The sequence below is a fragment of the Bidens hawaiensis genome, unplaced genomic scaffold, assembly GCF_021521415.1.
Source record: "Bidens hawaiensis isolate Kalapana, Puna unplaced genomic scaffold, B.hawaiensis_p1.1 tig00008563_1, whole genome shotgun sequence".
NCBI lineage: Eukaryota > Viridiplantae > Streptophyta > Magnoliopsida > Asterales > Asteraceae > Bidens > Bidens hawaiensis.
In genome coordinates this window covers 134936-158931 of record NW_027491616.1, presented here as the reverse complement: position 1 = coordinate 158931, position 23996 = coordinate 134936, and the positions used below count along the sequence as shown (strand labels likewise).

General features: G+C 35.9%; 1 protein-coding gene across 1 annotated transcript; it reads left to right on the top strand.

The window, feature by feature from the left end:
* Positions 1-502: 502 nt before the first annotated feature.
* LOC143529495 (protein transport protein SEC16B homolog) lies at positions 503-23688 on the top strand. Its single transcript, XM_077025273.1, has 14 exons — positions 503-1150; positions 1181-2302; positions 3459-3758; positions 4951-5076; positions 5427-5549; positions 5681-5839; positions 6499-6630; positions 8474-8608; positions 8726-8853; positions 9346-9454; positions 9539-9850; positions 9942-10088; positions 13328-13623; positions 23069-23688. Exons 1-14 carry the CDS (start codon positions 503-505, stop codon positions 23538-23540), a joined length of 4209 nt encoding a protein of 1402 aa, XP_076881388.1. The 3' UTR covers positions 23541-23688.
* Positions 23689-23996: the final 308 nt, after the last annotated feature.

Below are 23996 nucleotides of genomic sequence, written 5' to 3'. Positions count from 1 at the left end.
AAAATTCACTAAAATCTAACACGCAAACATAAGAACAAGAAATAAGATTAATTGCCAAACAGCCTGGTTACTATCCGGGTTTAACAACCATCCAACGTTAGTCGTCCGGAGCCGACACCCGGGATTGTTTATGTAAAATTCTAAAAACAATCTAGTTAAAGTCCATGCGGCAGTGGTGGATTATTTATTATTTGTTGACTGTGTTTGAGTATAATCCCCACAACGCCTTCTTTCTCTCTCTATACATATCCATACATACGTATACGTATACGTGATCTGATGTTCAGTTAACTCATAAGTTGATTGATTGAATGCGTAATGCGCAATCTTAATCATCTTCCAGTTGCTGCCAAATCCAAAGGTAACATTTTCTTTTCAATTCCAGTTTATTCACTTGCTGCTGACTAGATCTTACATTGTCTCCGTCTCATTCAGCAGTTTAACTCAAGTCTTGTAACTTCTCGTTCCAGATCTAGAACCTAATTAGGTTTAGCTTTTGTAAATGGCTCAGTTTGTTGAGGATACCGATGAAGATTTTTTCGATAAGCTGGTCACTGATGATGATGATGATGATGATAATGATTTAGATGATGTTGATGCCAAGGCATTGGCTAGTGTTAGTGATTTGGGGAAATTAGGTATCAAACATGATCTAGTTAATGAAGAATTGGATTCTGCTGAAATTGAGAATAATAATAATGGAATTGGAGGTACTAAACCTCATACATTATCATTGAAAGAGGATAATCATTCCGATACCGCTGAGGCATTGGCTAATCTGAGTATTAGTGGTTTAGGAACTGGAATAGAAGATTCAGGGAAATTAGGTACTGATACCAGTGTTAATGATTACAAAACTTCTGCATTATCATTGAAAGAGGATAATCATTCGGGGAAATTAGGCACCGGAGATGTTCCTACAGAAATTGAGAATCGGAATGATTATACGGAAGTTGAGAATTGGAATAATGGAATTGGAGGCACTGCTGCTGGTGGTGGTGGTGTTAAACAGGTGCAATGGAGTGATTTTGGTTCTGGATCATATCCTGATTTCTTTAATGAATTCGGAGATGATTCTGTTGAGCAGATAGGGAAAGAGGATAATTTCGTTAGCGGTGAGTCAAACGGCGTAGTTGATAACTCATTGCAGGTGAATAATGTTAATGAATACTCACAGCAGGTGAGTCAATCCAATCTTGGAACAGATTCTGCGGATCCTAATAGTAGTCAATACTGGGGGAATCTTTATCCTGGATGGAGGTATGATGCGAACACAAGTCAGTGGTATCAAGTAGATGAAAGTTGTAATGAAACATCGAATGCACAAGTGGTTAATAAAGTTAACACAGATTCTGCTTCTGATTGGACTGGGTCAAATCAGAATTCAGAGGTTTCATACTTGCAGCAATCTGTTGTGGAAAGTGTAGCAGAGACGGTTAAGACTGAAGATGTTACAAATTGGAATTTGGTTACTCAATCCAATCACAATAGTGAGAGTTTATTAAACTGGAATCAGGGCTCACAAGATATTAGTAAGGAGTATCCTGCACATATGGTTTTTGATCCTCAATACCCTGGTTGGTATTATAATATGAATATTCAAGAATGGTGTTCTTTGGATGATTATAATTCAAAGTCAACTGTTGTTGCTCAGGATCCGGTCAATCAAAATGAGTTCGATCAAAGTAATACTTATTATAAACATGAACAGAAAACATGTAGTGAGCAGGAACAAGCTTATAACCGGAATGGTTCTTCAACCACATGGCAACCTAATGTTGTCAATAATAATTCAAAGTCAACTGTTGTAGCTCAGGATTCGGTCAACCAAAGCGAGTTTGGTCAAAGTAATACTCATTATAAGCATGATCAGAAAACATATAATGGGCAGGAACAAGATTATAACTGGAATGGTTCTTCAACTACATGGAAACCTAATGTTGTTGACAATAATGCCCCTATTGAAGACTTTAAAAACAGTCAACAAGTAGCTAACCATGTTAATCAACAGCAATTTAATAATAGGTTTACTGCATTTTCTGGATCTCAATCGTTTCTTCCATATAATCAATCATTGGAGCCAAGTGAGACCATTAACGTGAAAAAGGCGTATGGTAATCAGAATCAGTTAAGCTATTTGCAGCAGCTAGTTCAAAGTGGTCAACAAATGTCACATGGTTCTAGCGCAGGAAGGTCATCTGCCGGTCGCCCGCCTCATGCATTGGTTACTTTTGGTTTTGGTGGGAAACTTCTTGTGATGAAAGATAGTAGCGATTTCATGAATGCATCCTATGGTGGCCAGGTAATCATAAATTTGGTTTCCTTTTCACTATAATCTTTTGAATTCGCAGGCCAGCATGTTTTAGAGGTCGCTTTATTGACCTGTTATGATTCGACATGTTTTATCCCTGTGGGTACAAAACAGCTTTAAACGGAGACGGGTTAAATGGGCTGAAAGTAGGGGTGTGCATGGGTCGGTTTTGGACTCAAGACTGAACCAAAAACCGAAAATTTGGTTTTTGAGTTTTTGAAAACCATTTGGTTTTACCGTTTAGGCTTGAAGTTTTTGGGCTGAAAAGAAATGAGCCCAAAATAATGAATTTGGGCCTAAATATATTTGACAATTAATAATTATTTGATTTTATACATGTGGGTTAAAATATATGGGTTGAGCTATTTGTTAAACTCTTATAATTTACTTAGCATTCAAAATAGAAAACGAAAATCCGGAAATTCAGTTTGTTTTTTTTCTGGTTTTAATTGACATGCAAAACCGAAACCGAACCAAAAATTCGGATTTTACGAAAACATAAAACCAAACCGTTGGTTTTTGTTTGGGTTTGGTACAGTTTTGTTTTGTTTTGGTTTTACCATTTGTGCTTAAATTTTTGGGATGAACAAAATTAGCCCAGAATATTGAATTTGGGCCCAAATCTTTTTGTTAATTAATGATTAATTAATTATTATACATTTGGGCTAAAAGATTTGGGTTACACTACTTGTTAAATTCTTATTTTTTACTTAACATTAAAAATTGAAAATGAAAATCCGTAAACTCGGTTTTTTTTTTGGATTTAATTACACACAAAACCGAAACGGAACTGAAAATTCGTTTTTTACTAAAACATAAAACCAAACCGTTGGTTTATGTATAGGTTCAGTGATCAGTTATTTTGGTTTGGTTTTTTTGGTTTCATGCACACTTTTAGTTGATATTAAAGTAGCTTGAATTTTTAATAGTTTCCTTAAAAAAGTTGATTATCATTATAGTTACATAGTTCTTGTAACCGTTTTTCAAACTATAGAGAGAGTAAAAATACTGAACTAAAAGTGTTTCAGTCAATCCACCTCTACTAGTTTTGTTGGATCCAACTTTATTATTATTATTATTATTTATTATTATTATTATTATTATTATTATTATCTTCATTCACTCTCTAGTTTTTGTTTTGTTGAAGGAATCAAATATTGGGTCAATTTCAGTTCTTAACTTAGCAGAAGTTGTAACCAGAGGAACAGATGTACATGACTATTTTCACACTCTCTGCCAGCACCCGTTTCCGGGCCCACTGTCTGGTGGAAATGTTGGCAGCAAAGAGTTGAACAGGTGGATTGATGACAGGATCACACACTCTGAAACATCTGATGTGGATCATAACAAAGGTGGAGTTCAAAGATTGCTTCTTTTTCTGCTGAAAATAGCGTCACAACATTATGGAAAATTTAGATCTCCTTATGGTTCAGATGCTGGCTTAAAGGTAAAATATAAAAAAACATTTAATTTTTGTGTCTATCGGCAACCATAATGGCATTGTAGTTTATGATGTTATCATGTTTGATAGTTGTAATTTTCTGATCTATGAAGTATGCACTACTTGGATTTGTGTTACATCCAATTGTTAATTCCTCTTCCACTAATTTGGTGGTCTGTTTTCATGTAGCACTTTTCTGTAGCCTTTTATATGGCATAGTTCAATTATACTTGTTATGTCAATGGTTAATTTATATTTGGTTTGAATTCTGAAACAGTCTCTATATCCCTATGGGATAGAGGTAAGGCTGTCTACATCTTACCCTCCTCAGACCCTACCATAGCATTGCTATGGGTGGGATATACTGAGTACGATGATGATGATGATGAATTCTGAAACAGAAACAACCGAATGAATAACCAGTTTGGCTTTCAGTTATGCAAATAATTGAGTACCCAAAATATTTTATTAAGAAAATGCCACCTTTTTATATAATAATTAATTAGACTACTTACTTGATAAAAAGGTTATGCGAAATTAACTTGACTTTATATGTTACTAGTGGATTGTAACAAAAACAAAAGAATTTAATACAGAACTATTTGAAAAAAATATTTTTTAGCTAAAATAACAATTCGGTTTTGAACCGAAGCCGCACCAATTTCTTATTCAGTTACATGCTTATTTTATTTGGTTCGGTTTGGTTTTCAGTTATGTTCGAATGAATTCCAAAACCGAATAAACTGAAAACTGTATCGATGAACACCCCTAACAAAAGAGGCAGGCCAGGCAGTTTGGAAACATTTTTTTCTTTTTTTTAGGTATTGGCTGGGTTGGCCCGGATCACTTTTTGGTCCAAATATTTTGATTATATTTAGATAAGTATATGTTTTTCAGTAACTAAAAAAATCTGATTTTGATTAAAATGATTTAGGATGTTTTTTTTGCAATGTAACATTGCAGCTATATTTTTGTCAACTTTTGATCCTTTTAACTAATTCTTTTACTCGTTTGGACCGCTAGAGCTATTTAAACCCAAATCAATCCATTCTTTTAATGATTTAAAATTGCCACTCCTATAGTGATCAGATCAATTTAAATTAGGTCACAGTTTTTATTATATTGCATTCTACATAAATGAGTCGACAAATTATTTGCTACCAGTGTAAAGTCAACTGATTATTGATGCTTCAAATAGGAAAACGATGCTCCTGAAGTAGCTGTTGCTAGACTGTTTGCATCCGTGAAGAACACTGCAGAATACAACAATCATGGTGCTTTTGCCCATTGCTTGCAACAAGTACCTTCAGAAGCACAAACTCGGGTATTTATTATCCCCGCCCTACTACTTCGAAAAGCATCATACCCTAGGCTTGTAAACGAACCAAACACACGAACACTTAAACGGATGGGGTTTTGTCATTCGTTAAGAAAATGAACATGTTTGTTTATGTTTGTTCGCTAACAGTACAAACGGACGATTCACAAACGTACACGGACCGGCATAACTGAGATAAACTAGTTAAAAGTAATGTGAAACACAATGTGTTGGACCTGAAAAGTTATTAAAACTATACTAAGCTGTAACAGGCTAAAAAAAATTAAATATATTAATGAACTAAGTTAAACAAACTTAAACTAACAAACATGTATAATATATGTATTATAATTCAGGAAACCGCTGCTGAAGTCCAAACTCTGCTTGTTTCTGGTAAAAAAAGAGAGGCTCTTATGCGTGCACAAGAAGGCCACTTGTGGGGGCCCGCACTTGTTCTTGCAGCCCAACTTGGTGATCAGGTCTCTCTCTCTATACACACACATGAAGTCATGAACACAATTTGTAAACATACATATATATATATATATTCTTTTGTTTGTATCTTATTTATTTTCTTTCTTTGTGTGATGGGTTGGAACTGTTATTACAGTTTTATGTAGACACGGCTAAGAAAATGGCTCTTGCTCAGTTTGTATCGGGATCACCTTTGCGAACATTATGCCTACTTATTGCTGGTCAGCCAGCAGTTGTGTTTGCAACTGATGCTACAACAGATGGTGCTGTAAATATGTTCCAACAACCTGCACAGGTAATGAATGACATTTATCATTTGTATTTTGTTTTGTTAATTGTGTAGCCATGTTTTTTGTTACCAACCACATTGAACCATAACGGCATAACTTGACAGTTTATGGAGAGTATTATTCATTGACTTATGAACGGGTCAATTTGGGCTGTGATTATCTTAGGCGAGTCAAACAGTGGAAAATTCAAAGGGTTTGAAATAGACCTGTAAACGCTCAACTTTAACTGAACAAACGATCGAACACAAAAAAATTAAACGAACAAGGGTTTCTTGTTCATGTTCCCTCGTCAAGAAAATGAATGTGTTTGTGTTCATTTATGTTCATTCATTAATATTAATAGTATAAATAAACGGAAGTTCACGAACGAACATAACTGAACATAGATGAAAGAACATGAACATAAACGAACAAGAACGAGAGATGTGTTCATTTTTTTTGTTTAACTAAACAAATAAGTTTTTTTGTTCATGTTCGTTCATTTAGTTAATAAACGAAATTTCTGTCAAATGGTTCACAAATAGTTCACTGAATGTTCAGTTTGTTTACCAGCCTAGGTTGAAAGTCACCCAAGGTCTATTATTGTAATAATAATGTTCTTGTTCATAAATCATACATTATTTCGTGTTTCACTTACATAACGTCACTTGTTATTTTGCAACAGGCTCAAGCTAGTGTTAATAGTATGCTTGATGACTGGAAAGATAATTTGGCAGTAATAACTGCCAACAGAACAAAAGATGATGAATTAGTTCTTATTCATCTCGGAGATTGTTTGTGGAAAGAAAGAAATGACGTAAGTAATATTATTTAAGGCTTGTTTTGTCATTTATTATAGAGTTAAGCGCCATTTAAGTACCTGTGGTTTGTTCAACTACGCAACTTTAGTACCGTTTTTGAATTTGTTGCAAATGGCTACTTCACGTTTCTAAAACTTGCCATTTTAATACTTGTTTCTTACCCGGTCAATTTTTTCCGTTAAGTCGGGGTAAACTGGTAATTTCATCTATTTTATTTATTTTATCAATTCATTTAATCAAATCTCCCACCCCCTTTCCCTTTCGTTATCCCGGCTCCCACCCCCACTCACCGCCGGCGAGGCTCCAGCCATCTCAACTCTGGCCAACCCAAAACGTGTAACGACATTTCACAAATACAATAATTCAATAAACAATCGATTCACCTGCTCAATGTCCCGTTCAACTTGCATGCCAGTTCTACTCCCATCTAAACTCATCGTCCGTCTTCAATAACAACAATCTTCGGCATTCACACAATTTAGAATCACGTACCAGCACACACCTTACCGATTAACCTCATTTCCTTCTCAATTGCGCAAATTTCCTAACCTCATCCATCAAATCAATCTTAATCTGCAATACAATCTTGTAGTACATTGAACTGATCAGATAGCGAAATAACAGCTCAGCTCTGGTTGACGGGATCAGAGGACGGAAATTTGCCTGAATGTGTTAGTGTAACTCGTCACATGATTCCTTATGACCGATTTTGACATTTCCAGGGTTTATTAGGATTTGGGGGTCTTTCAAACTTGACTATAAAACAATTCAGAACCAATTTACGAACAAGTCAGTCACTTGTCCTAGTGGCTGGTGCATCCCTCGTTAAATCTTTAGATCGGTCATAGGCACGGGTTTGAGTCCTTGACACCACATTTATTTTGAGTTTATGATAAAATAACCGAAATTACAAGTTTACCCTTGACTTAACGAGAAAAAAATGACGGGGTTAGAAAAATATTTTAAAATGGCAAGTTTTAGAAACGTGAAGTAGCCATTTGCAATAAATTCAAAAACAGTACCAAAGTTGCGTAATTGAACAAACCACAAGTACTAAAATGGCACTTAACTCTTTATTATATGTAGTTTTCTCATTATATATATGTAAATTGGTTTTAATACTTTTGTAAATTGTTTATCACGCATATATGTATTGGTTATAACCTAAGCAATTAATGCGGACAAATATCGGATATCGGTTAAGGACCGTTATCTGAGATATCGGTTATCGCAGTGAGATATTGGTGGGATATCGTTAATTTTAATATCATGTAAAATTCATATATATATATATATATATCAATTTAACATTAATAATTCAGTATAGTCTCCTACCATGAACAAATTAACATTTTGCAAATTGCAAAACACTGCCAATCGTAGAAAAGTAAGAATTAATTAAGACTTAAAACACTAACATTGAACACTAAAAGTTGATAAATAAGACTTAAAACACTAATATTGGGAGTATCGGTGATATATCGGTCAAATATTAGTCCACTATCGGTCAAAAATTGGTCAATATCATTGATATTATCGGTACCGATATTCTAAACCGATATTCTGATTTATATATCGCCAAGGACCGATAACCGATATATCACTGATATATCGGTGATATATCGGCGGTATTGACAGCATAGGTTATAACACATGTAAACTTGTGAATTGTGATTACATATATGTAATCACAAATTACATATAATAAATGATAAAACTACCCTCAAATAATATCATAAATAAAATGATTGGTTGTCAGTCTTAAGGTTCTTAATATTTTTGGAGTTCTGTAGAGAACAATCTATATATTTGTTTTTTTAACTGTAAAATGTGATGCAGATTATTGCAGCCCACATTTGCTACTTAGTTGCAGAAACAAACTTTGAACCATATTCAGACAGTGCCAGAATGTGTCTCATTGGTGCAGATCACTGGAACCATCCTCGTACATACGCGTCCCCTGAGGCTATTCAGGTGCCGCCTCATCTTCTCTTGCTCCAATTTGTATTTTAAGTCTTCTAAAGTTTTATAGAAATATACCCTTTATTGGTTTGCTGAAATAATAATATTTTGTGATTTGAATGCAAACAGAGGACAGAGGTGTATGAATATTCAAAGGTGCTTGGAAACTCTCAGTTCATGTTACTACCATTCCAACCGTATAAACTTATTTACGCTCACATGTTGGCTGAAGTTGGAAGAGTGTCGGACTCTATAAAGTATGTTTAATCTTTTTTCTGCTTCACATGTTACTGGTTTTAGTTTGTTCGTATAACTTTAACCAAACAAACGATCGGACATGAATAGTTAAACGAACAGGGGTTTCTTGTCCATGCTTTTCGTTATAAAAGTGAACATTTTCATGTCCGTTTATGTTCGTCCGTTAACAGTATGGTTCACAAACGGACATTACTGAACAAAGACGAACGCACATAACTGAGCTAAAACTCATTAAAAGTAATGCGAAGAACAATGTGTTGAGCCTAAAAAGTTACAAAAACTAAACTAAGTTGTAATGGGCCAAAAAATTTTAAATATTAATGAACAAACTTAAACAAATGTAAACTAACGAACATAAACGATCTCAAATGAACTAACACTCACGAGCATAACTGAACGAGCAAGACATGTGTTCATGTTCATTCTTTTAATAAATAACCTGACTTCTTGCCAAAAGATTCATGATCTCACATGATATCATCTTAATTCAGATACTGTCAAGCCATAACGAAATCCTTAAAAACCGGACGAATTCCTGAGGTGGAAACATGGAGACAATTGGTTATGTCTTTAGAAGATAGAATAAAAATTCACCTACAGGTACGGTGTTTCTCTTTTAATTAAATATATCCTAAAATAGAAAAAAATTAAAATAGTCGTATTTATTTTAAATTTTATTTGCAGGGTGGGTTTTCTACAAACTTAGCTCCTGGTAAAATAGTTGGGAAATTGCTTAAACTTTTTGACAGCACTGCACATCGTGTTGTTGGCGTCACACCGCCACCTGTCACATCAATGTCTGGCAGCACCATGCAAAACAACCATCAACAACAACCACAAAAGGGTCTTAGGTTTTTTACCAGCCAATCAACAATGGCAATGTCATCATTAGTGACATCACCATCTATGGAGCAAATCAATCAAGTTGATGGAAGCCGAAGGATGATGCATAGCCGCAGCGCTTCAGAACCTGATTTTAGTAGATCTACCAACCAGGTTTGATTATATTCATGTCAATATTATAGTTTTTCATCCCATTATTGTATTTGGTTTTTGTTATAAATGTGTTGTGAAAAACTTGATGTAGCATCAGGATGACACGTTAAAGGAAAACTCAACTGATTCACAAAGAAAAGGTTCTGGGAATACTTCACGGTTCGGTCGGTTCGCTTTTGGCTCTGGGATTTTACAAAAGACAGTTAGCATGGTATTAAAGCCTCGCAATGACAAACAGGTAACATTTATTGTACATAGAGGTGAAAAAACGGGTGGCTCGGGCCTTTCAGGTAAAATGTCATAATTAGGGGTGTAAGCGAGCCAAGACGCTCGCGAGCTACTCAAGATCGGCTTGCTGAAAGCTCAAATCGAGGCGAGCTCAAACGAGCAGAAAAATTCTCAAAGTATGCTTGTTTAAAAACGAGCCCGATATGCACTTATTGAGCTGGTTCACGAGCCTAACAAGCCTATTATGTTTACATTTTTTGCATAGTTATTAAAAGCGCACTAGGCGCTAATTCAAGTCGTAGTGCAAGTAAAGCGCCTAGTGGCGGTCGAGGCGCGCTTCTGTCAAGATTCCGGCTAAAATTTGAAAATTCCGGCCAGATTCCGGCTAAAACCTGGAAATTCCGGCCTGAAATGAAAGATAATTACCTGAAGGGAAGAGGATGAGTGCCTTTTTTGTGTTCTCGTTTTTTTGTATGTGGGTGGTTTAAAGCACATAAAAGCTGCAGGTTTAGTTTTTTTATATTTTAAAGCACACCATTAATGTAGCTGTGCACGGTTGCAACTATGCTGTAATCACATGTTTGACTTTTCATGGATAACTTAAATATTTCTTTGTTATAAATGATGGGTTAATTCAAATAAATTTTTAATGTTAAAACCTTTTTTTATTGGACTACTAAAATAATATTTGAAGTTTTTATAAATTTTTTTAGTAATCTCTATATTTTAAAATTTTAAGTTTATTGTTTAATTTTTGTATTTTATGCTTATTACACAATAACTTTTGTTTTTATATATGAATAATAGTATTTTTTTAATACATAACATAATTTTATTTTTGTGCGTTTTTTTCCTCAGGCTCTCGCTTTTTTTGCGCTTTGCGCCTAGGCCCTATACAAGACCTATGCGCCTTGAGTGCGCCTAGCGCTATTGATAACTATGATTTTTTGTTTAATATATTTAATATATGTTTATATTATTACTATTACTATTACTATTACTATTTGAAGAAGTACGGATCTACTCCCCACTAATGGGTCCCAGATCCGATGAGTCAACAAGGTAGGATACGGTTAACTGCCAATACGATATGGACACAATTTCCCAAAGTCCAATGACGTGAACCTGCAAAACAAACACCGTGAGCTCGTTACGGGAAGGACAAGAGGGGGGGTCTTCCCGTAACCACCCTCCGACGTGAGAATAAGTACCGTTCTGACGAGAGTAAAGTACTTAAGTAAATTGAAAGAGTACAGTGAGAGTAACTGAATACCTCATGATGATTGAGTGGGTATTTATAGCCTTACGGTGTGGGGAAGTAATTGGGCCAGCTGTCCCTTTAGAAGATGCTTTCATAACCGTTAGGACAAGTGTCCTCACATGATAGGTTTGGTCCATACGTTGCATGTGCATGTATAACAACCTGGACGCGTGTCTTTATAACATTGGTTAATGGGGTAATATTGGCCATGTGCACGGTTATAACGACCTTGCCAGGTGTCATTAGTTGATTGGCTAAGAATCATGTATTGCTCAAGAAAGCATCTTGGCAAATCTTCGAGATGGTAACTGGTTATTAACATCTGTCCCGGGGCCTTACCTCGTGGTCATTTACGTGGAAGGATGTTCTTTCTTGCGGATGACTTTTGAGGGTGCCAGGATGCTTCTGCATGTGTCATGAGGGTGTTTCTTCCTCAGATGATCTGTGCGAATGGTTCATATGTCCCGCGGGTGACTTGTGACATGCTTTTGGTTGACCCGCGGGTGTCACTTAAGGGTATTTGGGTCTTTTTAGTACCCTACCTCTGCGCTATTGATAACTATGATTTTTTGTTTAATATATTTAATATATGTTTATATTATTACTATTACTATTACTATTACTATATGAAGTTATGCTAAAAATAACTATTTAGTATATGTTATGTTATATATAGTGTTTTTAATCATAAATATATACTAAAGAAAGTAAATTGTATATAAACTGATCAGATATATAAACGTGCCAACCTCGAGCTTAAAAAAACTCCAAATGGGGCGATTTCGAGTTCTGGCTTGGCTCGGCTTGTTTACACCCCTCGTCAAAATAGGTAAATTTGAAGTATGCATCCAAGAGGGTTTGGTCGGGTCGGGTGCCCGGGTTCCTGACTTGCAAAAAATAATTTTATACATTTTATTTACTTTTATGGATAAATATTAAATAATATGTAGAAAATGATCATAAAAATCATATTCTCTACAAAAAAGTTCTATCGTAATAAAGCGATTAGGAGGTTTTTATGCATTTGAGTATGCTTAAGATGACTTTCAACAAGTTGTATTTGATGTGTTTCCATTTCAGTTAAACTAAATCATATGACTGAACTTCTTGACCGGATAGATATAGAACATAACCAAAAGATCTTACGAGTACATGGGTTGAAATTGACCCTTCTCATTGTATATCATGATTAAATTTGCTAAATAAATACAGTGGAGGAACCCTTATACCGGAAAGAACTCTAGAATGGTCTTGAAGTCGAGTTGCATAGATGTTAAAGCATGCACAACTTGTTACAGATAAAATTTATGGGATCTTGTCTTGACATGAATCAGCTGAATAGATGTAGGGTTCGTTTGAGACTTTGAGTATCCACCACACGATTAGGGGTGTAATTGTGTAAATGGGTCAAGCCGTTCGCGATCGGCTCACCAATAGCTCAAATTGAGCCAAGATTAAACGAGCCTGAGCTCGAGCCTAAAAGTAAGCTTGTTTAATAAACGAGTATGAGCCCAACTTCACCATCGATCTCGAGCCGGCTAGCGAACTTTAATGACCCTATTATGTATATAATGTGTTTACATCATAAGTATTATTATGCATAAAATTATGATAAAACCTCCTAAAAACTATATTATATAATTCATAAAAACTATTATTAAAATATATATATCCACTACTTATAATGTGTATAAATTAGTTAAATAATAAACGAGCCAAGCATGAGCTTGAGCAAAGTTCGAGCTTGAAAAACCACTCATGAGCCAAGCTCGAGCCATTGAAATAGATTTTGAAACAATCCTGCTTAATCTTGACCTCACATGCACTAAGCGAGCCGAGCTTGAGCTTGGCTCAGCTCGAATCGTCTCGTTTACATCCCTACACACTGTCCCTCATAAGATGACAGTTGGCCTCTAACCCTAGAAATAAACCCTATTAATAATAACAATACAATATCTATAATTTACATTTCACGTTTATGTTTGTAGGCGAAATTGGGTGACACTAATAAATTCTATTATGACGAGAAACTTAAAAGATGGGTGGAAGAAGGCGTTGACTCACCAGCAGAGGAACCGGCCCTTGCTCCACCACCAACATTGGCAACTTTCCAAAACGGGTCACCAGATTATAGCTTAAAAACTGCTTTAAGAACCGAATCTATGACCAAAGGGAACTCTGAATTTACAAGCCCGGGTCCCACTAGTCATACTTCAGGCATTCCACTTATTCCACCCACCACAAGCCAGTTTTCTGCACGTGGAAGGACCGGGGTTCGAGCAAGGTAACTCATCTTTCTCTCTCTCTCTCATATGTTATGCATAATTGCATAGTTATAAACACTATGTGACAGTGTTTGGGTGCGTTTTGGATGTGACTATATGATTAGATAATCAGATGTTGGTTTTGACAAGTTTTGATTATGTTAAGGAATTAATAGGTATAATGGCATTTCTATTAAAATGTTGAAGAGAGACTGTTTATCATGAGTTAGGTTAAAAGAAAGGGTAGTTAGGTAATTCTTTTCTGTGACTAATAATCAGCTATAATTAAAATAGTGTGAAATACTGTTTATATGCTGTGTGGTAAATTCTAAGTTCTAGATAAATGACAAAAACGGACATACATTTATGTGTAAAAATAAGTTTTGTGAAATTAGAGTAAAAGTCACTTAAATAGGTTAAAAGAGTTGGTAAGTACATCTACACCAAATAAATAACTAGTTGTGTCACATATCACAATTCTGTGAGCCCAAGAGTGTTTTTCTCGCTTTTTTTTATTTCACCCTATCGTATGTATAGTAATAAGACACTTAAATAACATTAACATACAAAAATTTATATAAAAAGTGTCGGTTATTAGGAGTTCCTTCTAAGTTCTTAAATAATTTAAGAGTTCTGTAATGATACACATCCTAAGACATAATATGCTAAATATTAGATTAGATATAGTAACTTATGTGAGGTATTTGACTTCAAATGTATCAAATTGTTAGTAACTTATACATGTATAGTAGTAATAAGACATAATATGCTGTATTAGATTAAATATTGTAACTTATGTGAGGTATTTGACTTCAAATGTATCAAATTGTTAGTAACTTATATGTAATTTCGATCATATATTATTTCAAATATCGTTTTATAATTTCTAAATTGTCATTACTAACTATTTAATATTTTCTTTATTCAACACAGGTTTCTAAAAGCTGTTTAAAAGAAAGAAAAAGAAAAGAAAATACATGGGTTTCTAAATTCTAACCTAATTTTTGTTTATCAAAGTTAGAATTGTAAAACCTGTATATTATGTGTTGTAATTGTATTGTACATATTACAAGGATATATATAGAACTCAATGTTACACTCTAATCCCTCTAATATAATATATAATAAACTATGTCTAATATTCCCCCGCAAGCTAAGGCCGGGCAGCGATCCTTAGCTTGGACAGTAAGAATAGGAATCGCGGAGAGGGTAGAGGCTTTGTAAAAACATCTGCAATCTGATCCTCTGTTGAGATGAACTGCACTGAGAGTTTCCCTTGAGCTACCAGTTCTCGAACAAAGTGAAAATCCACTTCAATATGCTTTGTACGTGCATGGAAGACAGGATTTGCTGACAAGTATGCTGCACCAAGATTATCGCACCACAGTGTTAGGTGTGATCTCACCGAGACATGTAGTTCACGCAAGAGTGCTTGTAACCATGTTAGTTCAAGAACCGTATCAGCAAAAGCTTTAAACTCAGATTATGTGGATGACCGAGAGATAGTTCTTTGTTTACGCGCAGCCCATGATACCAAATTCGAACCAAGATATATAGCATGTCCCCCGGTGGATCGACGGTCATCTGGACATCCAGCTTAGTCAGCATCAGAGAAGGTACTCAGAGTGTTGTAGTTGGCATCTGTGTAAGCGTGAAGAACAGATGACGACTTATGTTTGATGAGAAGGCCATGTGAGGCAGTACCCTTCAGGTAGCGCAAGATGCGTTTAACAGAGGACCATTGATTTTCTGTTGGCGAGTGCATGAATTGGCAGACCTTGTTAACCGCATATGCGATGTCGGGACGAGAAAGTGTCACATACCGAAGGGCACCAACAATCTGTCTATATTTTACCGGTTCCTCACAAGGAGGGTTGTCACCCAAGGCCAAGTTGGTAGTTGTTGTAATAGGTGAGTCAACCGGTTGAGCATGTGATAAGTTCGCACGTTGCAATAATTCCAGAATGTATTTCTGTTGTGACATGATTATATCTGAGCCTTGATGTATAATCTCAATTCCCAAAAAATAGGAGAGCCGGCCCATGTCCTGGACCGCAAAAGCCCGACCAAGATTGTGAACCATGTGATCAATTACCCACTTGTCAAAATAATATCATCAACATAGACAAGTAGATACAATAATGTGCCCCTGGACGAGTAAATGAATAGAGAAGGATCTGTCTTGGAAGCTCGAAATCCAAGTCCTTGAAGAGCTGTAGACAACCTATGAAACCAAGCTCGGGGCCTGTTTAAACCCTATAGTGACTTATGCAATAAACAAGCATGATTCGGTCTCTGTGGGTCAACAAAGCCAGGTGGTTGTTAGTAAATATACTGTCTCTTGCAAGTCACCATGCAGAAAAGCATTCTGAACATCAAGCTGTTAGAAGCTGCCATTTTTGTGTAACTGCTATGGAAAGGACCACACGGATGGTTGTAGACTTGACAACCGGGCTAAAAGTCTCTTGATAATCAATGCCCGGTGGTTGTCGAAAACCTTTGCCAACTAATCGAGCTCTATGACGTGTGACAGCTCCTGTTTGGTCCCTTTTTAGTTTATAAACCCATTTTTTACAATCGACAACATTAGAGCCTGGAGCACGAGGTACCAAAGACCACGTACCGTTTCTCATCAGCGCGGAGTATTCGTCAGCCATGGCGTTACGCCATTTAGGATGTGTATTAGCAACGGTAAAGGAAGTGGGTTCGGTGTCAGGATTAAGGGTGGTAGAGTGAAAAGAAGTTGCATTAAAGGGTTTTGTAGTTTTCGGATTTTGGCGAAGGTTTGGTGGTCGTTGACGGGGCGGTGGTTGGGTAGTAGGGGCTGGTGTCATGGATGTAGATGGAGTGGGTGTGGTAGGGCTTATAGTGGGTGATTGAGGTGTAGGGTCTGGTTGGGTTGGTTTGTTAATTGGGGAGGGTTGATTCGTAGAGGCTGATTCAGTGATCGGGGATGGTGTTGGTGGAGGTGTGGCCATATGGACCGTAAATGTTATGTCAGGAAGGGATGTGGGTGGGGCCGTAGGGGCTGTTTTGGGTTGGCGAGTGTACGTGTGGAGCGGAGGTGGACGGGAAGATGGTGGGGTGGGTGAAGGAGGATTAGGTGAAATAGTAGGGTAGGAAGAAACATGTCTCTGTAGGTTGAGATGGGAAGCATGGGATGGATTGTTGATGAAATGGTAAGTGGTGTTCATTAACCGAACATAGCGTGCAACGTAAATGCGGTCGGTTTTTGGATCAAAGCAACGATAACCATGATGAGCAGAACTGTAACCCAAGAAAACGCACGAGGTGGACCGGAAATCCATTTTGTGTTTATTGTACGGACGAAGATATGGGAAACATTGAGATCCGAAAACCCGTAAAAAGGAGTAGTCTGGTGGGTGTTGAAAGATGTGTTCAAATGGGGATTTGGAGGAATTTGTACGAGAGGGCATACGATTTATAAGGTAAATTGCTGTTTCGAAAGCAAAGTTCCAGAAATGTTGAGGAACGTGTGATTGGGCTAGTAAAGTGAGACCTGTTTCGACAACATGACGATGACGACGCTCCACAATGCCATTTTGTTCACTAGTATGTGGACAAGAAAGACGATGTGTGATACCTAGGGTAGAAAGGAAAGTAGACAAACTTCGGAATTCGCCATCCCAGTCACTTTGAACAGATTTAAGTTTAGTGTTAAATTGCCTTTCAGCCATGGTGATAAATTGTTTAAAGATTCCAAAAACATCAGATTTTCGTTTGAATGGAAAAATCCACATGAACTTAGAGAAATGGTCTACACACAACAAAAAATAATTATGACCCTCAAAGGACGTAATGGGAGCCGGGCCCCAAACGTCGCAAAAAATAAGATCCAAAACACTTAACTTTTAATATCAGATGATAACAAATGTAGTTTAGTTGATTTCCTAACAGAACATGAAACACAAACAATGCTAAAAACATTGTTTTTGAAAGGTAAAGGATAAACATATAACATTGACTTCAAAAGCTGTGGATGAGGATGTCCAAGTCTTTGATGCCAAATGGAGACGGAGACACGAGTTGCAGAGAAGGAGACTTTAGACAGGACTTGAAACCGCGGGAACCGGAGGGAGTACAAACCGCCATTACTTGGACCCGTGAGGAGGGTTTTGTGTGTAGACTTGTCCTTCATAGCAAAAAATGTTGCGTGAAATTCAAAATAAACGTTATTATCAAGGCAAAAACGTTGGACAGATAGAAGATTTTGTTTGATTTCGGGGACATGAAGTATGTTTTTAAGGTCAAGAGTTTTAGTGGGTGAATAATAACGAGTGGAACCAATATGTAAGATGGGGAGACCCTTACCGTTGCCAACATGGAGACTGTCATTACCATAGTAGGCTTTAGAATTACCGATGCTGGAGAGATTCGGAACCACGTGGTTATTTGATCCGGTGTTAGGGAGCCAAAAGTTGGAAGCTTGAGAGCGAAAATCAGCAAAGTTGGCATAATTAGCGGATGGTTGTTGTCGTGAGAGAAGGGTTGCAGGATCACGATTGGGGCATTCAGAAGGTATGTGACGATGCCACACCTGTTGCAAGTGCCATACACAGTATTTGATTAGAAGCCCAACTAAATTGAGTGTGATTACCTCCCGTATTGTTACGGTTGTTAGAGCTGTTGTAATTGCCACGCCCGCGAGTGTTTCCTTGCCTATTATTTTGGTTACGGTTTGGGTTTTTGTTTGTGTAGTATGCTTGTGCCGGCTGAGAGGAATCCGGCTGCAATTTTAAACCTAGCTGGGCAGCCAATTGTTGGACTGCTTGAATTGCATCAGATTGGGACAATGAACCGGACGAAGCAGTGCTGGCAGGTTTGCGGGCTGCCATAAATGCTTGTGTTGGTGGAAGGTCAACCACTGTTTTCTTGTGCATGTACTCATGATCAGCCATTAAAGCATGTAGCTCATTGAAAGCCAGTTGTCGGGAAAGGGCTGTGGTCTTCACTCCATGGTATTCTTCATGAAGACCAGAGACCACAAGCATCACAATGTCTTTCTCTTTCATCGGTTCGCCAATATTACCGAGTGTAGTGGCATACTCTTGAGCCCTAGTCAGATAATCAGAGGAGGACTCATCATTAGGCTTCATCTCGATCCTTAAAAGTTGGGTCTTCAAAGTGTATTCTCTGGAAGTCATATGAGGAGCATAGGCACGTTCCAAAGACAACCAAAGATCCCGGGAAGTAGAACCTTGGACATGTTGAAAGGAGGTTTCAGAGATTGTGGATAGCATGAACATGCGAACACGAGCATCATCAGAGACCCAAATCGCATTCGCATACTGGGGATTGGGTTGAGTGTGTTGTATGCTGGCCTCTTGTTTGTCTTTACCAGAAGAGGATGAGAAGAGGATGTAACGAGATAGTAGGTGAAGGAGATGGAATTGTACCATCTACATAGCCAAACAGATCATTGGTTATCAAGAAGGGCTGGATCAGATTCTTCCAATAACAATAATTGGTTGGAGACAGGGTAAATCCAAACTTGTGAGAGTTATGGATTGTTTTATCGGATTTGGAGAAAGCTACAAGATCAGTCATTGTGTGAAAAACTGAGCAGGGGCTGGCAAGGGTTGTGGCAGGGCTGTAGCAGGGGGGAGGGAGGAAAAAAAGTAATCGTAGAGTTGTTGGGTGGGTGGCGGCAGTAGGTTTAGGGTAACCTAGCTGTGATACCAAGTTAGAATTGTAAAACCTGTATATTATGTGTTGTAATTGTATTGTACGTATTACAAGGATATATATAGAACTCAATGTTACACTCTAATCCCTCTAATATAATATATAATAAACTATGTCTAATAATCAGGATAATTTGCATATTGAAAACAAAACACTGGTTCTGATCGACTCTTTTCATTAATAGAAACAAAAATATAACTAGGCAAAGAACAAGTGAATAAATCAGCCCTTAACAAGCGACTAAATAGCCCATACACACGTAGCATAAACGTGCAGCAGCCCACTCCTGAAAGATAAAAAGCATGACCCATTGTCTAGCCCACTACTTTTACCCTTAAATCCTTAATCCTAATTTAAAACAGATAATAAACGTGCTGAATTAAAACTCCTGCAGCAACATAAAAATCGAATCTGACCCGTTGACCCATGACCCATTAACCCGCTATTGACCCGCTGAGGGGCTGACCAGTGAACAAACGATTAACCCAACAATCGCCCCCTTAATCGTTTATTCAATGCACTCATTTTTTGTTAATCTAGCAACGCCAGTTTGTCTTTAATCAAATTTGCCTCTTGCCTTTCCTATCTTGGACATTCGGATATATAATGCCCGAGTTCATTGCATTTGTAGCACTTCATGTTGCTCTTGTCCCGGTGTACTTGACCATCTCCTTGACCTTTCTCGGAGCCACGACCTCCACCCCAGCTGCGCCCATAGCCTTCATGATTCGAGCTCCCACAACCACAGCTCTGCTCCTTTTCTTTCACTTTTTCATCAAAATTTTCAAATAGAAGTTGATTTTACTCGGATTGGATCTCCTTATCTTGATATAACCAATCTGATACACGTCCCCTAAAGGTGTATTCGAGGAGACACCACCGTGCAAAATCAGCTGCTGAAGCGGATCAATTTAATTCGGTTTTCAGTTACATCCCGGACCCATTTAATAAGCCAAAGAAGCTAGAAGGTGGAGCAGTGGAGAAGCCCTTCTGAATTTCGAGAGAGCGATTATCCACATTATATATATATATATATATATGTATACATTATATATATATATATTGGGATGGTTCAAGAGAGAAATGATATTACTGCGATAAATGAATATGAGCCACTAGTTTTATTTTAGGTTTTGAAAGCTCAAAGATAAATTAAGAAAGTATTAATGCATTATCCCACTTCAATTAATATAACTAATAAAGCATAATAATTATATATTTAATTAATATAACTAATCAAATTATTATAATTGAAAAATATTAAGAATTTATTTATTTTTATAATTTATTTTTTATCTCTTGAATTTTTATCTTACATAAGTACAATTTATTCATACATTAAAATTTCTTTCTATTCAAAACCAATTTCTTCCAACTCAATATGTTAATATCCATCAACACGTAGTTACATTGTGATAGATAATACAAAAAACTATTTTACACGTGTTTGCATTAAATATCAACAAAAAAAGATACAACATACACCAAAACATATAACATACGCTTGTTCTAAGAATAAAAAAACATATAACCTAAACACAAAATTCATCATCAATAAAATACACATGATACAACCTACACACGAAAAACATATAACCTGCACACAAAAATTTTATCCTACACAAATACAATTTATTCATACATTAAAATTTCTTTCTATTTAAAACCAATTTCTTCCAACTTAACTTATTGATATCCATCAACACGTAGTTACATTGTGATTAATAATACAAAAAATTAGCTTACACATGTTTGCGTTAAATGTCAATAAAATAAATATAACCTACACAAAAACATATAACCCACACTTGTTTTAAGAAATAAGAAAACATATAACCTACACACGAAAAACAAATAACCTACACACGTGTAGGATACGTGTATCTTTGTGTAGTTTATATAATTGTTGATGTCGAATTAAATATGTAAGTTGTATGCTTTTGTGTATTTGCTCAAAACAATTGTAGGTTATATATTTTGTGTGTATTGGATGTTTATTGTTTATATTTAATGGACACATTTGTATGACCTTTTTTTTATTATTTATGTCAATAGTTTTTCTAGATATATATATCAATTGAAAAAATAAATATTACGTTTTGATATTTATTGTTAAAAATTACGCATTGATACATGCTAATAAATTGAGTGGAAAGAATTTTTTTTTTAATATAAAGAACTGGTATTATATGGATAAATTGTATTTTTGTTGGATAAAATGAAGAGGATGTAAATAAATTATAAAACTAAATTAGTGTTATTATCTTTTTAATTATTATAGTTAACTTAGGTAGATATATTAATTAGAGAGATTTATAATGGTTATATTAGTTGTATTAATTGAAGAGAGAGTGCATTTATTGTTGCATTTACATATTTTTCATTTATCTTTAAGTTTTTAAAACCTAAAATAAAACTAGTGGCTCATATTCATTTCTCGCAGTAATATCATTTCTCTCTTGAACTTAAACTCTCTCTCTCTCTCTCTCTCTCTCTATATATATATATATATATATATATATATATATATGGAAAATGGTTCAAATAAAGAACAATAGTTTTGTGAGAAGTGTGAGAATACTTTAAAATAAAGTAAACCACCTAAATATGACACTATGCCATGTAAATAGGAAACTATACAACTTTTAGAAACTACCAATCTCAACCACTAGATCCTAGATCCTCTACATCTATTCTTATGCTTCTCGCAAAACTATTGTTTTTTACGTTAACCCTACCCTATTTATATATATATATATATATATATATATGGGATGGTTCAGGAGAGAAGTCATTTTACTAAGAGAAATAGATCTAGACCATTGATATGTGTAATCAATGGTCTATATTAATAATGGCACTTTTGTAATAAACTAGAAAAGAAATATGTACTAATTTAGAGAAAAAGGGTATATTGGTCTTTGTATGTGGATAATTAATGTAACAAACAAATACATTTAATCATGTTTTTAAATTTTTCTCCTAAAAATTCTCCACATATTACACACGATATTCTTCCTTACCAAACCTCCATGATCTTTCCTTTTAAAGTTTTGATTTCCAAAAACAATATTATCTCAATTAGTCTTTCATATCTGGCATCCACCTTTAGTTTTCATGAATATTGTATATAACAATACAATTTTCCAGAATTCCGAGAACTAAGGTTAGGTTTCATATAATCAATGGTGTAATTGTATTTTTATAACTAAAAACGTCATTGTTTCGTTTTCAAAATATCAAAATTTATACTCTGGATATCGTCGCTGTCACATTTACTAATTTGGTAAAAACTAGTGTTTTTCATAAAAAAAAAAATCTTTTTGGGGGTTTCTTTGATTTTGATTTTGTTGTATTTTTTTTTATATTAATTTGGCAAGTTGAAGTAGGATTGTTGAGTTGGATGTGTAGGTAATTGCTAATCTGTGAAGGTTTTTGATGTGTTTTTTTATATTACTATAGGCTGTGTAGGAATATCATGATCGGTTTGTTTATAGTCATGTTGTGTAGGTGTATAATGATATGTGTAGGTGTGTAATGATATGTGTAGGTGTTGTATATATGTGTTTTTAGATATCATGATATGTGAAGGGAACGACTATATTGGTGTAGGGGATTTGGGTTAGCTAGGTTAACTTGGCTAGTAGGCTGTAGTGTAGGAATCTAAGCAGTTAATACGGAAAAATATTGGATATCAGTCACGGATCGATATCTGAGATATCGGTTATTAAAACTTAAATCTGGCACATGTTTTGACAGGTATGTTGATACTTTCAACAAAGGAGGCGGAAACCCTACCAACTTATTTCAACCACCTTCTGTTCCAACCATCAAACCGAAAATGGGTCCCACAACGAACCCAAACTTTTTTGTTCCCACAACTGCCCTTGCACCCGAACAACCAGCAGCCAATAGCGTTCCTGATAGCCAAACTCAATTGGTTTCTTCTAGAACCAGCCAATCAGCAATGGGCCTGCAGAAATTTGCGTCTATGGATGACATGTCAAAAGGAGGAGGGTTATCATCATCAACGTCCACGTCATCATTTTCTTATGATCACATGTCACGAAGAACATCTTCCTGGAGCGGAGGTTTGAATCAAGATCTTTCGGCTTCTGGTACCAGTAGTGAACAGAAGGCGGTTGGAGGTATGAATGAGCATATGTTTATGCCACACAGGACTGGTTTTACACACCCGTCTAATGATGATCTCCTTGAAGTTGAACTTTAACGCGAATTAGTTTTTTGTAAACTAAAAAGCACTATGGTTGTGGAGAGTGGTGGTTATGAAGAAGAAAGAACTACCGCTGTATAGTTCATTTTTGCATGGATGAAGTTATGCCCTTTGAAAGAATCCCAAAAGTGTATTGTTTTAGTAAAACAGGTACTTTTTATTTCTTTAAATATATATACAGATGTACCTTGTTTTTACAACCAAAACCAATAATATGTTGAAAATCGCAAGAACCACATTATGTATTTGAACCTGTTGTTTTAAATGTAACACACAAGATGGTTATGAAACTATCCCTGTTTCTCTCATTACTTTTGATTATCTTTTATGCGAAATGTCCAAGTGTATTATTGGTTTTGAAACGAACCGACTCATGAGGGGTGTTTATTTTAGATCTAGTAATATGTTGAAACTGCGATTAATAGGAATTATGCATTCTCATGGTTTGAATAT